At 47.1% G+C, this 18,841-nt stretch overlaps 1 protein-coding gene and 1 non-coding gene across 2 annotated transcripts in view; one reads left to right on the top strand and one right to left on the bottom strand.

The window, feature by feature from the left end:
• LASP1 (LIM and SH3 protein 1) overlaps positions 1-14,018 on the bottom strand; it is a 53,203-nt gene extending 39,185 nt beyond the window's left edge. The window contains exons 1-2 of the mRNA XM_048830489.2: positions 13,861-14,018; positions 6,552-6,646 (exon numbers count right to left, since the gene is read on the bottom strand). Coding sequence (XP_048686446.1) covers positions 6,552-6,646; positions 13,861-13,929 — 164 coding nt within the window. The 5' untranslated portion in view covers positions 13,930-14,018. The remainder of the gene's footprint in view (positions 1-6,551; positions 6,647-13,860) is intronic.
• A 2,149-nt stretch (positions 14,019-16,167) lies between these two features.
• On the top strand, positions 16,168-16,239 carry TRNAC-GCA (transfer RNA cysteine (anticodon GCA)). The gene has a single exon. It is a non-coding gene; the product is annotated as a tRNA-Cys (tRNA).
• The last annotated feature ends 2,602 nt before the right edge of the window (positions 16,240-18,841 follow it).

Below are 18,841 nucleotides of genomic sequence, written 5' to 3'. Positions count from 1 at the left end.
CACAGGAGGGCACTCACTTTGAAAGAGGACTGCAGCAAAGGTGAACAGAAGCAGTATCAGCAACAGAGCCATCTCCCCTGTGCAAGCTCAAACAAAGGATGCTGCCCTTTTAAGAAGGCTGGTCTGCAGAGAGACCTGCTGCATCCTCTTCCCTGGGGGGAAATTGCTGTGCAACTAGGCCATTAACTTCCTGCCAGCTATTCCACAGCATCCAAGAAATAAAGGCAGCTAGCTCTGTGGGGTGTATACAAGGCAGAGATGGACAACCCCTCTGATTAGCCACTCTCAAGCAGTCGGAGTCTATCCTGGTGGATGCATGTTCGCATTGGGCCTCTGGCCAGGTCTGATGTAAAGGAGATTGCTTAGCCTGTTATACCTGTGTAAGCCCACATTTGCTCCACTAACTTCAACCAAGATCAGGGCCTGGCCTAGCATCTTTTGTAGAGTTAAGACACTCTTCCCTGCCCTCCAAGATGATATCTTGCCTTGGCTGGAATTGTGTTGTCAGAGGAAGGAACTCTGCTCTTTGTCACAGTCCAGGGAAAGACACACCCACCAACAAAGGGAGACACATAATAGATTCTAATATTTAGAGAGAATCATCAGTGTAGGATCACATGCACCCAGTGATGGAGGTCAACATGTGGACTGCCAAAAAAATTACCAACCCCTCCTTACCATGTTGCAGTAAGCAGTGCGGTACAGGAACTCCAGGGAGGAGATGCTGATTCTTCAGTCTACTTTGCAGGGTTAAATATATACAACTGAGGCTTCCAACAAGCTTTAAAGGAGCAGCTCTTTAGAGGTTTGACCAGAGAAGTCAGTTCTACTGCTGTGAGCAGAGGGAATTTAAGAGGCTCAAGGTGGAGAACTGCAGCTAATACATTGACCCCAGCAGAATACCCATCATGGCAGATTTAAGCAGGGCCTTATGCCGCAATGACACCAAGCCTATGTATTGGGAATATGTACATTAAGTATGAGACACCAGAAGTTTGAGGCTTCTGCACACAGCTTTGGGATGTGCTGGGATAAGAGGAGATATGAAGCCAGTGTCACTGCAGATAGTAACCAAGGCCTGAATTTAGATGGTAAGGACACCAGGAACCGCAGAGCCTAGCACCTGAGTTCTGATACCCACCTTATATCATGCAGGCCGAGTAGCTGACTACACTCGGTCCTCCAATAATGCCACTGGCTCCTAATTTATTTCAGGAGTAGGGGGTAACATTTCTAACTTGTTTGAAGCTACCATCCATGGTCTTAGCTTCAATCTTCCTGAAAGACCTGATCTTGTCCTGCTTACCTGCACACACTTAGATCTGTGGCATATATTCAGCCTTGTTGACAAGAGCCTTCTCTGCAGCTCTTGCTAACCAGAAAAGCATTTCTGTATCTTACTTCAAAATTACAGCTGAAACCAGCCACCCCCCAGCCTATGCCTCTTCCATTTTTTTAATGGTATTTAAATCTACAGAGCTTTTCGGCACCCAATTTGCATGAGACACTGCAGAGTAACACAGGATAGGCCAAACCTGCTAACAATGAACAGCCTTTGTCAGTTGCTCTAGGACTTTGTAAATCTCTCTCCATTGACTTCTGATACAAAGGCAGTTAAAAAAAAAAAAAAGATACTCAAATGTGCTGGGAAAATAAAACAAGTGGAAGCACAAGCCTCCATCACTGTGGGGAGGGGGAGGGGAAAGTCAGAGGGCAGAGTTAAACAGCCAGGCTTTCTTGGAAGGCTGAATACAGATTTATTACTGGGCAATGTCAGATAGCAAGGAGGAAGCCCAGCCTTCTTCCTACTGCTTTCTTGAAGACAGAGGCTTAGGGGCTGGCAAGAGGCCAGCACAGAGACAGAGGAGAGCCTATGGTAAGGCATGCTTGGAAAAAGCAGCTTCTCCTTGCCAGTATAAAGGTTGCTTTTCTTCCTTTTGGAAGATCTAGAGCTGCAAAGGGAACAGCTTATCATTAGCTGAGGCTGTTTAGAAAGGGTGGGTCCCATCTGGGCTCTCCCAGTGCCAGAGACAGGGTCATATGGAGGCAGAGCTCACCTTCCCTGGCCACTCCCTCCTCCTCCTCCCCAGAGCACCCTGAGAAAGCCATGTGGCTCCAGCTAAAGAGACATTAAAGGGAGAAAGTGAAAGCAGGAAACAAAACAGCTGAACTAGATTTAAGACTAAGATATGGAGCCCAGATTCTGTGGCGATTGCTGCCCTAGACATGGGCTGCTTCTGTCATCTCTCTGGTAATGTAAGACATAAGTACCAGTGTATCCAGCCACCTCAATCCCTCTGCATTGATCCTCAACACCCTGATGAGGTACAGCAGGGTTATGACCCCATTTTACAGACAGAAGATTGGAGGCAGAGATTAAGTGACCTGATCAAGGACACATCTGTGGTGGAGCAGAGAACTGAACCCAGGTCTAACTGGTGGAGATTCCCATTACCCCAGTAAATAAGATTGACATTATGACAGGTGAGGGGCACCAGACTCCAAGTTCAAAGCCAGAGTCTGGAGGAAGGGGATAGATCCTGCAAGTTACCAAGTCACTCACTAGTGCTGTCCCCAGAGGTCATGCTTTCTAGTCACTGGCAACCCAGAACAGCCCTGGGGCAAACCTCAGAGCATTTAAAGCAAATCAGGAGTTCAGGTGTTTACAGGAATCTCTTGTGACAAAGGTTCTTTGAGGGTGAAGTAAAAGGTTTAGGACAGTTAATTGCTTTGTTCAAGCCTCTGCATCTACCCCCGATGGTCTCTGAAGAGGAGGCAGCTGTCTGTACATCTCCTCAGGTCACCAAAGGGTTAAGATAGCAACTCTGCATCAAAGGGAATGCAGTTTCTCAACCCCTTCTGCTGCGAGAGGGTTGCACACACTCCTTGGAATCTCAGGAATTTCCCACAATTATCCCCACTTCCCTTTCACCAGAGGCAGGGTGAGAGGACTCTGGGCCCTTCCTTCTGCTCAGGACAAGAGAAGCACTCTGGGTGCAGCTCTGGTTCTCACCTTCCATTCCCCGCCTAACCCCTCCCCCCCCCAAAATCACCACATCAGGAGACAGAATGGCTTCCATGTGTTTAAGACAGAGGCTATCAGCCTTGCAAGATCAGAGTTAACCCTTAACAGCATTTCCCTTTTGAGGTTTGGCTATTTGCTAGAACCATGTTTGTCTCAGAGCCACGCACACAGGGACTCCCAGAAAGCAGACCTTCATCTGAGCTAGCCAGCCACCCCCAGCCGAGTTAGGACTCTTCCAGAACTCTCTTTTTGTAGTGGTGCTGTGGCTAGGGAGTCCACGAAATCAGTGGCAAGATGATCACACACTGGTGGAGACTATTTGGTCTTTGATCCAAAGGAAGGAACTATTCATTGCTTTGAGGTCTTGTAAAAAAAGGCAGAGAGGATCCTGGCTGTTGTGTGCTGGAAAGCGCCTAACTCTTCACAATGCTGCACCGACACCAAATTAAAAAAAAAAAAAAGTGGGGAGGTCCTACCCAGTTTTCTTTTGTAGCTTCTCTGAAGTGTCCCTGTCCATGAGAGAGGCCTGGCAAAAGACTGGGGGAGGTTGCTTATTGGAGAGACACAGCAAGCACACAACCCTTGAATCCAAGTCAACATCCATTTTGACAACAGTTTAGGCATAAGCCTCAATCATCTTTCTGCCATTTGGAACTGGCTTGTCAAAACATAGCTCATTAGAGCAGCCAGCCAGCCAGGATCTCATTATATGAGCATCCAGCTTCTCTAGCTGGAGACAAGATGTTTGGGATGAAACTCAGTGCGGAAATCCAGCAGGCAGGTCTACTGCTGAACACACATCCTGTCCTGTACAGGTCACTTTGGATGAGCTATTACCAGCAGGAGAGTGAGTTTGTGTGTGGGGTTTTTGGAGGGGGGGGGTGGGAGGTGAGAAAACCTGCATTTGTGCTGGAAATGGCCCAACTTGATGATCACTTTAGATAAGCTATTACCAGCAGGAGAGTGGGGTGGGAGGAGGTATTGTTTCATGGTCTCTGTGTATATAATGTCTTCTGCAGTTTCCACAGTATGCATCCGATGAAGTGAGCTGTAGCTCACGAAAGCTCATGCTCAAATAAACTGGTTAGTCTCTAAGGTGCCACAAGTCCTCCTTTTCTTTTTGTGACAACCTAGAGCCTCCAACTCACAGCTGGGTCACTTAGGTGGCCTACATTAAAATCAGCAACAAACTCAAGATAAGAGCCTGCAGGACCCAGATTTGATGGCATTGAACAGCCAACGTCCAGTGCTGGCAATAAATATGCCTTTCTTTGGCCTGCAGTAACTGAACACATTGGTGCTACAGAAGTTTCCTGTTCTGCCTACATGTTAGAGCCAGAAGTGGAAGGTGCCAGGACATGACCTGTGCATAGCCAGAGAGAGTTAAGTAGCAAGTGACTCATTTCCTCACCTCACTGTAGCACTGCATCTCAGAGAATCAGAACCTATAGAGGTCATGCCCAACCTGCCTGGGAGCCAGGAACTGCAGTGGTCCACTCCTAGTTCTAACACCAACTCCTGTGGCCTTGAGCAAGTCACAACCTCTGGCTGTTGCCAACACTTTTGGCAAAGTTTTTCCTCACTACCACAGTCCACGGGGTAGTCGGTAGTGAGGGGAGCACTATGTTAAAGGAGCAGCAGGAAGTTTTTGCCAGCACACCTGGTATAGTAAGGCCTGCACCTCAGTTCTACCCTAACCCTATTTGATAGCTCTGGTGGGGTATACCCACTTTATAAGAATGCTGTCAGGATTAAAGTACTTGGTAAATGGAACGAGCTATACAAATTCTAAGCAGTATTAGCTTAACAGCTCTTAGAAAGAGAATTACTTGGTATTTGTAAAGTGGCAACAAAAAAATCCCCTAGTACAAGCTGCTTTATAGTCATGTCAAATTAACAGTCAAATTCCTACCTGTGAATTCAATGGGAGTAAGATTGGGGCCAACAATGCAGGAGCCAGCTGTATATTGCTAACACTAGAACCTCAGAAGTTAACAGATTTAGCTTTTGCACATTAATCCAGAATGATCAGTCTTGGGTGCATCAGTTTCACTATCCGCTGCAGAGATTTAAAAGTCCAAGACAAAGGGAGATTGAGGATTATGAACAGGAAGAATGGTTGCAGTAGCTCACGAAAGCTCATGCTCAAATAAATTGGTTAGTCTCTAAGGTGCCGCAAGTCCTCCTGTTCTTTTAGGAGAACTTCAAATCTTTTGGATCTAAACAAAGTGAACCCTTTTGTGAAACCCTATTTAATCACTTGTCAGATATAGTGAAGATTAAGCACCGAAAGTGTTAACACTTGCTAGTGTCCCATTATGAAGCATCCTGTACTCAAGTCCTCTAAGGAGGAGACAATGCTCCCCAGCTACTGAATTAAGTGGCATGACTACAGGAAGAGGAATGGAAAGTCCCTTTTGACAGCAGAAGGGCTGAGAGTAGGCAGTGGTGACCAATCAGAAAGCTAACTGGGTGCCAATCCAGAAGTGATGCTAAACTGAATGGCCTCAGATTGAGGGGGTGGAGCTTGTGTATTTGAAGAAAGCCCTGGTGGTAGAAACTCATTTTAAGCATCTTTCCCGAGAAAGCACACATCGTCAGAACTGTGCTCTGCTTTCAAGTACCTCTCTGCTCTCACTTCTTTATATCCCCACTGCCCCTTTCAACTCTCCAGGTGCTTTCAGTCCCTGTTACCACAGTATCTGAGCACCTCACGCTCTGGTGTACTTATCACAACAACATCCTTGTTAAGTAGGAAAGTGCTCTTTTCCTCCTCATTTTACAGATGGGCAAATTAAGTGACTTGCCAAAGATCACAGGAAGCCTATGGCAGTGCAGGGAATTGAAACTGGATCTCTCAAGACCCTGACTAGCACCCAACCACTGGACCATCCTTATTCTTTGCATATAAAGGATATATTTCCCTCCCTCTGCCCCTCCCCCTGTGCTCAGCATGATCCAGACTCCTTCCCTGAAGGCATTTTGCAGAGCCTTCTTAAGGTAAATGCCACATAAATCACCACAACGCATCCTTGTGATACATGGGAGAGAGGGTTCAAACACATTCCCCCAAGTGACAGCTACCCTGTTCAGAGGTCATGACTCGGTATTTAAGTCAGAGGGGATGCTTGCTTTTGTGTCTGGAGTGCCCCACTATGGCACAAACAATCTAACTGGTCTTGAGTGGTGTGCCTTTGACAATGTCAGTTTATAACTTTGAGATGGGACTGGTCTCTAACCCTCATCCCCCACAACTAAGAGCTGGGGCATCAAGAATGCCTTTTGGTGCAATCGTACTGTGGGAGCAACCAGAAGCAAATTCCAGCATCAAGAGACCTTAGCCAAGAATATCCCCTGCATCTGCCGGCATCAGCTTGAACTTCCTGGCAACTGGGAAGCGTCTAAGCAAAGTTCAAGGTAGCCAGAAACCAAGACCTACAAAGTTTTGCAGAGCCAGCACAACCCCTGAATGACACTTCCAGCATGGCACTCTAAGGTGTTATTAGAATGAGGAGCAGAGACTTACGCATTGCAATACGGCTTCTTCTCATAGCCCTTGTAGTTTTTCATGTTTAGGGTCATCTTGCAGGTCTCGCAGTGGAAACATGCTTTATGCCAGAACTGCAAACAAACAAGAGAACAGTTAACAGGAGATGCTTGCAATTCTAACAGCACAGGATTCCTCTCCTCAGAAAGGATGTTCCTCAGAGCACCAGGTCCAACCCTCTTTTCTGGAACTCAGTGGCTCCTTCTGCTGACACCGGATCCTTCGGAGAGACTTTTCGAGGAAGAGATTAGACAAAGGGTTCCTACCAGCCTAGGGCCCTGGGTTCACATCAGGGAGACTGAGCCTCTATTGCATACTAACAGTAAGGGGAAGAGAGCTATGGGTTTTAGTATTCTGGTAGCATTGTATGAAACTGTTGCCAACCATGAAGAGTTTACAATACAATACAACTACACAAGACAAAGCAGGAGGTTACAATTTACAGGCAGCATGAACAATGGTTTCAAAGCTCCATGTTAGCGCCATCTTTAATTTTGTGCCAAGGGGGGGCTGTTATTGGGAGGGAGTTTGCTAATCAGAGACAGAAGGGACAAGGCACATTAATGGGAGGGGAGAAAGGCCATGAGGAAAGAAAGCAAGCAGGGGAAGGGGAGCATGAAAGGAGCAAGGCTGAAGTGAAGCAAGTGAGGGACAGAGAGTGAACAGATTGTCTAGAAGATAAACAGCCTAAAGGTCCCTGCTTCTGGTGCTTGCCTCTGTTCTCACTGGCTAGAGGTATGGATGGCCCCCTTGCAGCAAATTTCTTCCCTGAGCTCACATAGTTGGGCAGAGGCAAAGCCACTCGAATCCTGGTAGGGGAACCCTTACCCCCTTTGGGGATACCTGGGATCAGCTCTCCTCCTCACCCCCCCCCCCATGGCACAGCTACACCTGCTGCAGTTGCTTTTCTCTGCTCCTACCAGCGGAGTCTGAGTGGCCCCCCAAGAAAAACTGGTTATACTTTCATGCCATTAGGAAGCTCTGAACTGGGAAGAGACAGATAATAGCTAAGGGAACTTCAGCCTGACAAGGCAGCATTTAACTAGGTTGAAATCCAGCAGTGAGGCATCTTTGTATTTCCCCACGTCTTGTGGGTGCCCCACAAGGATGTCCCATTCCCCCACCCCAGCTGGAGGCTGGTACTCTAAACCTACTCCGAGCAGAATGCCAGTCCCAGCTGCAGTTGCTCCCTTACAGACACCAAATGCACATACTTGCACTTCAATTGAGGCCAGAAGAGACATTCCTTGAAATCCAGTCCATGACCCACTTTTCTAATATGCCAACATTACAGGTTATGACATTCAGTGAACACACATCTACCCTGCCTTAGCATCTCAGAGATGCTTCTTAGATGGAAATATTCGCACTCAGCATCTGACTGACAGGACAAGCCTCCTGCTAAGTCCTGACAAAGTTCTAACAGTACAGAAACACAATCCAGACCTTCCCTGGGGTAACCTTGAAACCAGCACCTGGACTTCCATCTCCCAGCCAGACTCCCAGAAACATCTACAGCTACTAAGTGTACAAGTTACCCAAGCACGAAGGGGTGCTGCAGAGGAAACCCTCCAGGCCCAAATTCTCTGCTCATGCAGAGCCCAGAGTTTCTCAGTTAATGGCATGGCTGAGCAGAGCCCACCCATCCAGCATCAAATCACCCTCCTTCCCCACACCCAGAGAAATTCAGGTCATCATGAGGGCTTAAGGCTAGAGACTTACCAACCTAGGGGGATAACATGGTTTAAGAGAGATTCCCCAATAAGCCATGGAAGTCCCCCCTTGAGGCTGCATTTCTACCCCTGTCATGCTAGGGAGTCACTGCTAGCTGCATAGCTAAGCTCCCAACCCTGGCTAAAAATCCCCAAGCTCAGGGTGGACAGCTGCTGAATTTGCTGCTCTGTTGGGGTGCCAGCAGTAAGCTTCAGAACTCTCCCTACACCCCCCCCCCCACACACACACGTTCAGCACAACTTGTGAAACATTTTGGAGATAAACATGTGTAGACAAAGGCCAAGACAGAGCCTGTGCTACCTGCCTGTGAATACCACACCCTTGTGTATAAACACAGCCGCAGCCCAGCAAAGAAGAGGGCATGACTCAGCGGGAGCATTTCCCATTTCAGTTGCTCAGGGGAACAGATCTGTCCTTTCCTTGTGTGTCCCCACATGATAATTCTTCCAAATATGGAGGGGTCTGTTCACTACCCAGTGGAAGGGGACTTCCTTTAGAGACCAGTCAGATTTTTTCAGGCAACTTTGGCTCCATGCCCTTGGCCATGGTATGACCCCACTTCATCTAGCCTTGTTCTTCCCACACATTCACCATGTTTTCTCATCTTTAACCCACCCAGAACTTCAGCCTTGTGGACGAAGAGGAAGGGCATGGATGGTCCAGTGGTCAGGGTGCTACACTTGCGCAATTGGGTTTAGTTCCCTGCCATCAGGCTTCCTGTGTGACCTTGGACAAGTCACTTAAGGGCAGAGTTAAAGGTATTTAGCCTTAGGCACCTAGGTACTTTTGAAGATCCCCCTCTGCATACCTTTAAGGTGTGTCTAGGCTTATCTTCAAAGGAGTCTTCAGAGCCAAGCTGGCAGATAATATCCCTGAAACTGACCCTCCGCTCAGAGGAATGCCCAGCCTTCAGCAGCCAGAGGGGATTGAGAGCGCCTTCCTAGCTGGCATGGCTTGGTGCTGTCCCCCAGCCAGCAGTCCACTGCGGACATCAGCTGTATCTAAGCATATGCAGAGGAGCTGGACTTGGGCAGTATTCTCCCAGCCAGATGCTCCTCCTCACTTCAAAACAGATGGAAGCAGTGTTGTTTACTGGGGCACTGCCGCAATAATCCACTGCAGGAGGAGAGACTAACAATCCAAAGAGTTTACACTAGCACTGGAAGAGGGTGAGGAGAGCAACCCCACACTGGTCACCTATGCCAGGCATACGTTATCTATCACCATCTAGCCAAACAGGCCGTGGGATTCCCACAAAGCAGCCACATTCCTGTGCAATACTCTAACTCCCCCGCTCCTTACCCCTAGGAGCAGATTCTAGCTACTGCTGCATTGTACAACCCACTCCACAGCCAGCCTGATGTTTGGTAAGAGGTATAGCCTGCCACAACAGGTCCCAAGCAGGCAGTGCCTGCATCCCAAAAAGAAGAGGGCTACTGCAATTTAATACTTCTCAAACGGTTAGTAAGTTGTGCTTGTTGCCCAGGTCACACTTGTACCTCTGAAGTATCTACTCCTCGAGTCAATCACAGTTAGTGGCAAAAGATATTCTCAGCTGGGCTGAGGGGAGCTTAGCACCACAGGTATCATCACTGGCCCTTATGTGTTAATATACCTCCACGAAACTATTTCAGAAACACATCCTACTTCAGCCTGTTTGAAATATTCTGAACTCAGAACACAGACAGGTATTTGGTCTGTTTTTAAAATCCATTAGAAAAAAAAAAATCTTGAAAAGTCAGAACCATGAAGTCACCTGACACCAGCTTTTTGGTGGGTTTATTAACTTCGTGATTACAGCCACAACTGCTAGACCAGGCACCACTTGCTCCAGTTATGAGACACAGGACATAGATCATTTCCACAACGGATGTCACAGCCTCCTCACATGACATTTTATCTGGAGAGCTGATAGGAGTCCATGAAGAAGGGGGCGGGGAAAATATGCCACAAATGCCACACACAATATGCACTCCCTGAAGCCCCAACAGACTGTCACCTAGAGACTTTTGAATCACACTGTTACCTTGTCAATATCAGTAAAGCCCTGATCTGAACAGAGTAGTTCCCCTCCCCACCTGCTGAGCCCTTAGTGCTTAGATTCTCACTTCTGTTAATTTTTGCAATGCAAATTTAGAGACACAAACTGCTTTTTCCTCATTTCCTTGGAGCTGCCAGGTATAGCTCAGAATTGGAGTGCTTAGTACAGCTGAGATGCTGAGTCCATTCTACTAAAGCACCTGCATTTTGAGCATAAGAACATCCATACTGTCAGACCAAAGGTCCATCAGGCCCAGTATCCTGTCCTCTGACAGTGGCCAATGGCAGGTGCCCCAAAGGGAATGAACAGACAGGTTATCAAGTGACCAATGCCTTGTCACTCAATCCCAGCTTCTGGCAAACAGAGGCTAGGGACGCCATTCCTGCCCATCATAGCTAATAGATTCATGGAAGATGGGTCCATCAATGGCTATCTAGCTCCCTTTTGAACCCTGTTATAGTAGGTTTCAGAGTAACAGCCGTGTTAGTTTGTATTCGCAAAAAGAAAAGGAGTATGTGTGGCATCTTAGAGACTAACCAATTTATGCATCTGATGAAGTGAGCCGTAGCTCACGAAAGCTTATGCTCAAATAAATTGGTTAGTCTCTAAGGTGCCACAAATACTCCTTTCCGGTTATAGTATTGGCCTTCACAACACCCTCTGGCAAGGAGTTCTAGAGGTTGACAGTGCGTTGCATGAAAAAATACTGTATGTGTGTTTTAAACCTGCTACCTATTAATTTCATTTGGTGGCCCCTTGTTCTTGTATTATGGGAGGGAGTAAATAATACTTCCCTATACTACTCATAATTTTATAGGCCTCTATCGTATCCCCCCTTAGTCACCTCTTTTCCAAGATGAAAAGTCCCAGTCTTATTAATATCTCCTCATACGAAGCCATTCCATACCCCTAATCATTTTTGTTGCCCTTTTCTGAACTTTTTCCCAGTATGAAAAGGAGTACTAGTGGCACCTTAGAGACTAACCAATTTATTTGAGCATGAGCTTTCGTGAGCTACAGCTCACTTCATCAGATGCATAAATTGGTTAGTCTCTAAGGTGCCACTAGTACTCTTTTTCTTTTTGTGAATACAGACTAACACGGCTGCTACTCTGAAACTTCCCCCCCCAATGTATCTTTTTTGAGATAGGGCAACCAACATCTGCACGCAGTATTCAAGGTGTGGGCGCACCACGGATTTATACAGAGGCAATGATATTTTCTGTCTTATTATCTATCCCTTTCTTGATGATTCCCAACACTGTTTGCTTTTTTTTGACTGCCACTGCACGAGTGGATGATTTCTGAGAACGATCCACAATGACTCCAAGATCTTTCTTGAGTGGTAACAGCTAATTTAGACCCCATCATTGTATATGTATAGTTAGGATTATGTTTTCCAATGTGCATTACTTTGGATTTATCAACATGAAATTTCATCTGCCATTTTGTGGCCCAGTCACCCAGTTTTGTGAGATGAGGATGCAGGAGAATAGGCTTGAGGTGCACTGGCATAGCTCTTGGTGAAACCTAACGGAACCTTCCTACATGCCTCTTCTCCCCAGAAGCCTCTCACCATTCATCTTTGGTTCAGTTCCAGTAACAGCACTATTGAAGCAAGCACCTGGCTGTGCTCGACAGCATTTCTGCCACAGTCATTCAGACCTGCTCTGAGCAGAGTTAAACTAGGTGGACATTCAGACACAGGATTTCCAAAAAAGGTGAGTGGTTGAGGTTGGTAGCAGATTACAGCTTACATCAGGCCAGCATTAAAGGATCACCATAGATACTGCTCGAACACCCTACATCAAGGTCAGCATTAGTTGGGCTGGCGTGGGAATTTGCAATTGCCAGCTCAGAGGAAATTGTTGTCAACTGAGCCAAAACAGCACCCACGGATGCAGGATGCACAGTAGAAGTAGGAATGAAAAATCCTTCTAGCTACAATTCAAACAGGCACCGTTGCTATGCTTGCCGTGGAGATTTAACTCCAATAGGGACTCTAGAAAACACAGCCACTACACAATGAAGACCAAACACAATAGGGTTTGGGACACAGGAGTTTAGTTCAGCTTTAAAAGAATGATTCATGAAATAGGAAGAAAGTAACATCATGTGTTAAAAATGTGACCAACAGGGTTCATTGTGACTCAGGAATGCCATAGCTAAAACATCTGCATTCTCCAAGCTGCTCCTTTAGTCCCTAAACTGGTCATCCCAGGACCCTACAGGGGTGGGGGAGTGGAAAAGAGGGTGGAGAAATGCACAGCATAGTTCATCCACAAAAAAGGGACCCATTAGAGTGGATGGAAGACTTTTCTGTGACAAGCAGATTTCAATAACCAGAAGACCTCTTGAGTTCTCTATGGAGAATCAACAGTATTAGAGCCTCACTGAACTCTCCAGCCCTGAGATAAAACACACAGGACCCAGTCACCACTAGTATCAGCTGTGATTTTTTTTTTTTTTAAATAAAAGAAGAACTTGCCCTTTTAAAAAAGCCTATGAAACGGACATTAAAAGACAAGGGATTCAGACACTATTGGTGATGAGAGCCATGCAAGAATCTACAAAGACTATATTTAAATCTGGAGCAGTACAGAAATATGAATTGGAACTGAAAAGTGAAAAACCCATTTAACGTAAAACAGATGAGGGGCTCTCAACTTCAAGGGGAAGCATTAACTGTTTCTTTCCATTTTATCTGTTTGGACACCCAGCTGCACTCCTAACACAGGAAGGAGAAGAGAAAACCAGAACAGTGGCTACAGTTTCCTTTGCTAATTGCCTTGATGTTCAGAAAGGACTTTCTTAAATTATGAAAAGCACTATCTGGACATTACATTCGGCTGGCAACTAACGAACAAAGTTGCTCTAATTCAGAGTGTCATTTCCAGACTAACTCTTCTGACCTTCAAACATTCTTGCAAGAGTTTGCCTGGAAAGAAGTCAGATTCAGTAAATCCCTGTGCCAGATTCAGCCATTCTGGAGTTTGGTTTTTTTGGGAAGAGGTTTTTTTTGTATCCAGCTATGAACTTGTTTTTCCAAGAAGGGCAGAGATCTGGGCTGGAGTCAGACTTGGGGTTTTTTTTTTTTTCCTGTTTGCTTTCCAGAGACACCCCACGGGCTCGGCAGAAAGTTGAGCACAATCTCCCATGCCCTAAAGCGAAAGGGGAAGAGGTTTGTGTCCCGGGGCCAGGGCGGGTCTTGGCGCATTAGCAGCCGGGAGGGGATGGAGAAGAAGAGGGGAGGCCTGCAACTCTGACACACCCTACTACAGGGCAACAGCTTCTGCCCCCCAAATCCCCCAGACTCCCCCAAACCCCCCTTCCACTCCCCCGCAGCCCGACCGCCGTTCCACCCCCCCATCCCTTGCATTCACCCCACCCCCCCAAAAAAATCCTACACCCCCAGGACGCCCCAAAGACCGAGCACCCCCACAAAGCCCCCCTCCCCAAAGGGCAGGGCCCCCCAGCGGCCCCCCGAGGGGAAGGTGGGCCCCGGCTCCTCACCTTGTCCAGGCAGTTCACCTTCTCGGTGGGGTAGACGATCTTGCCGCAGCGGGCGCAGTTGGGGTTCATGGCCGGGCTCCGTCCGTCGCTCGCTCCCCGGGCGGCTGCAGCGGGCTCTGGCCTCCGCCTCCGCCGCGGCGCCCCTAATAAACACGGGGCGGGGCCGCGGGGGCGCGCGCGGGGAGGGGCCGGGCCGGGAGCGCGCGGGGGGGGGGACTGGGCGGCCGCGGGGGCGCGCTGCGGGGGGCGGGGGCGCTGCAGGCCCACGCGACTCCTCCCCCCCACACACACCCCTACACAGACACACTCATACACACTGATACACACACACACACACACACTCATACACCCCCACACACACACCTCCACACAGACACACTCATACACACCCCACCACACACCTCCACACAGACACACTCAGACCCCCACACACACCCCACTACACAGACACACTCATACACACTGATACACACCCCCACCCCCACACACACTCATACACCCCCCACACACACACCTCCACACAGACACACTCATACACACCCCACCACACACCTCCACACAGACACACTCATACACACTGATACACACACACACACACACACTCATACACCCCCACACACACACCTCCACACAGACACACTCATACACACACACCCCCACACACACCTCCACACAGACACACTCAGACCCCCCCACACACCCCACTACACAGACACACTCATACACACTGATACACACCCCCACCCCCACACACACTCATACACCCCCCACACACACACCTCCACACAGACACACTCATACACACCCCACCACACACCTCCACACAGACACACTCATACACACTGATACACACACACACCCACACACACACTCATACACCCCGCCACACACACCTCCACACAGACACACTCATACACACCCCACCACACACCTCCACACAGACACACTCATACACACTGATACACACACACCCCCCCACACACACTCATACACCCCGCCACACACACCTCCACACAGACACACTCATACACACCCCACCACACACCTCCACACAGACACACTCAGACCCCCACACACACCCCACTACACAGACACACTCATACACACTGATACACACCCCCACCCCCACACACACTCATACACCCCCCCCACACACACCTCCACACAGACACACTCATACACACCCCACCACACACCTCCACACAGACACACTCATACACACTGATACACACACACACCCCCACACACACTCATACACCCCACACACACACACCTCCACACAGACACACTCAGACTCCCACACACACACCTCCACCCAGACACACTCAGACACCCCCCACACCCCACTACACAGACACACTCATACACACTGATACACACACCCCCACACACACCTCCACACAGACACACTCATACACACCCCCACCACACACCTCTACAGAGACACACTCATACACACCTCACCACACACCTCCACACAGACACACTCAGACCTCCCACACACACCCCACCACACAGACACACTCATACCACACCACACACCTCCACACAGACACACTCAGACACACCCGGCATGCACACACCACACATCTCCACACACACACAGATACATCTCCACACACAGTCACACTCACAACACCTCATTCCCCATCCAAACACGCACACCACACATGTACACATACAGCCAGACACAAAACCTCACACACTGGACACCTCTCCGCCCAGTCCCACTCACACAGCCATCTCCACGTAGTCACACACACACCCTCTTCAGAATCACCCGACACAATATCTCCACATACAGTCGCACTCAGACATACCCCACACCACAACTCACCCACCTTCCACACACCCCCTGAATACATCTCCACATATAGTCACACACATACCATACAACCAGCCCCCATCTCCATCTCCATTCACACCCAAAACCTCACTCATCAGCCACACACACTCCACACACACCCTTTTTCTGTAAATCTAACACACACACACACAACACCTCCCTCTGTAAGCTGAAAACAAATTCTCACACACACCCCTCCCTTCTCATGGTGAAAGACACACACTTAATATTCACATACAAGTCTCTTCTGACAGTGCATGACTAACCCTCAATGCACAAAAAGAAAAGGAGGACTTGTGGCAGACCAACCAATTTATCTGAGCATAAGCTTTCGTGAGCTACAGCTCACTTCACGGGATGCATCAATACACACAAACACACCCTTTCTCCAGTTCACAAAGATTGTTGACGCCAATCCGGTCGCTCTCAAAAAACCTTTTAGATAAGCTTAGCTCGGCAACGGGGGTATAGCTCAGTGGTAGAGCATTTGACTGCAGATCAAGAGGTCCCTGGTTCAAATCCGGGTGCCCCCTTCAAAGTTTTTTGTGAAGTCTTATTTTTAATCCTATTTAGACCAAAGCATAATTTGTGCACGTATTGGGCAAAAGAAAAAAACCGGAACCTACAGTTTCCCCTGCAAAAATTATTTAACGTCAATGAGTCAGTTACTGAATGCATCCGATGAAGTGAGCTGTAGCTCACGAAAGCTTATGCTCAGATAAATATGTTAGTCTCTAAGGTGCCACAAGTCCTCCTGTTCTTTTTGCAAATACAAACTAACACGGATGCTACTCTGAAAGCTGCAGAGAAGCCTTTTCAGCTTTCCTTTTTGCCCAGTAGAGGGGTATGGCTCTGTATTTGCCTAGTATTTTAAAGGACTGTAGTTAAAATTCTGTGTGTTTCTATTATTATAAAAAGTAAGCTGTCTAGTGCCACAAATTTCCACAGCACTTTACAAGCACAGAGTAATGAAATTTATATTTATATAATTTGTGTGTCAGTCAGGAGGACCATAGCTTGCATTCTCAAGACAACTGGCTAAATTATCCAATAATAATTTCTTTCTATAAGCTTGCTTAGCCATAGCTCTGGAGGTTTCTGCTTCAGATTGACATGTTATTTGCAGTAAAACCGCCTTTGCATTCCAGAATTGAGCTGTTTGGAAGTGTGAAATATAGATGCAAAAATTAGCATTTCATTCATGACTAGGAAATGATCCAACTGGGACCCACCAAAATCAGAACCATTTCTCTGAACCACATTACATTTTGGGAATTATGGGATCATATGAGACCCAGAACCCCTGGTTTTGTGATTGCCAACCAAAGCCCCCACTAGTCAACGTTGAACAAAACCTCAATCAGTTTAAAATACACTCCCCTTTTAGCAAGGTTTTTTGTTTTTTTGTTTTTTGTTTGTTTGTTGGGTTTGTTTGTATTTTTTTGTTTTTGTTTTTGTATTATAGTCTTATATATAACAGCAGCATTGGATGGGCACAGCAAAACTTCACACAAAGATAAGTGGTGGTTCCTTTGCATGAAATACCTTATTGTAATGAATTTTGTGTGCCTGTCCATGAGAAATAGTTGTGTAACAAATTGGCAGGGGCGTACACACACATCATCACCCACTACTGGATGAAATCAAAACTGGTCATGCATCATAGGACCTGTACTGCTAACAGCTGATGGAGGTGCTCCCTGTGCTCACTGGCAAGCTAGGATTTTGAAGCAGGAGTAGTCAAGTTCTACCCTTGTTACTGCTGTGAAGTTTGGAGTGCCCACCCTATGCAGCAAGACTGACAACTCTGAAGTGCTAATTAGCTATGAGTTTGTTACAATATTATCCTTGCCTGCTATGAATTGCCTTTTGTATGTCAGTTTTCCACATCCATGATCATGTCATCAATCCTCCATTGCACAAATGGACATTCGCAAGTTTTGTGCACTTGTGCACCTGCTGACACAGCAGCGACAGCATCATATGTGATGCGTCCAGGTCTCATGGAGTCTCTCTCACAAAATGCTGACAACATTTGTCTTTGGTTCTCCCATGAGGATGGGAGAAGGAGGCAGAGTCACTGGAAAAATTCAGTCTTGTGCAAATGTGCCTAACCCCGGATTTAGCATTAAATAAATAAGTACAATTAATTCGGTGCTGGTGAAGGGGTACCAGCCCACCAACCTTACCAACGTACCAGGGTCACTGCTCCCTAACCAAGCTTATCAACTCCAAGAGACCTGGATGCATCACCTACGAGGCTGTCACTGGTGTATCAGCAGGTGCACAAGTGCACAAAACTTGCGAATGATCACTTGATGATTACCTGTTAGGTTCACTCCCTCTGGGACACCTGGCATTGGCCACTGTTGGTAGACAGGATCCTGGGCTGGATGGACCTTTGGTTTGACCCAGTCTGGCCATTCTTATGTTCTTGTAAAATCCCCAGTTACAGTGGTATCAATATACACGCTAGCAGCTAAGGACTCTAGCAACGCAGGAGGAAATTAATCAAATTATAAAATGAGGTTATAAAGGGGCAGCTGCATTTGAACTAGGGGCTGCAGTCAAACGCTCTCCAGTCAACTGTCACAGGCTGACTGCTTTGCCCTGAGAGAATGTAACTAACCAATGATGGACATACACTCTTTGCTCCAGAGTGAGATTGTCACTCATGAAGGTGAATTTGTTTTGTGGGGTTTGGACTGAGATCGGGCTTAAATATTTGAAACTGTGTACAAAAAGGTTAGGCCGTGTCCCCAGTAGTAATAATTCAATACAGCTTTCTGGGAAATAAGTATTTAACTGACTGCTTATGCAATGAGATCTTCAGGGGGATAGAAAATGTAAAGATTTTGTATATATTTGTAAAGCGCCATGTACTCAGATGGCATCATATACGTGTTTTGTAATAATAACACGATCATTAAATGGACTTTAGCAGAAGAGAAATACCCCAGGGTTCCAATATTTGATTAAGAATGTAATCATCTCTTTTTCAAAGCCTGATGCGTGTACTACCTAAAACCTCTGTGAATTCTGACACGCCTGCTAAATATCAACGAAAATGCAAAAACCATGCTAGGCCTGAAATTAGTGTTATGAAATACTCAATAACTGATCATTAAAATAGCC

The sequence above is a fragment of the Caretta caretta genome, chromosome 27 (genome assembly GCF_965140235.1).
Source record: "Caretta caretta isolate rCarCar2 chromosome 27, rCarCar1.hap1, whole genome shotgun sequence".
Taxonomy (NCBI): Eukaryota; Metazoa; Chordata; order Testudines; family Cheloniidae; genus Caretta; species Caretta caretta.
This window is presented reverse-complemented; position numbering and strand designations above follow the sequence as displayed.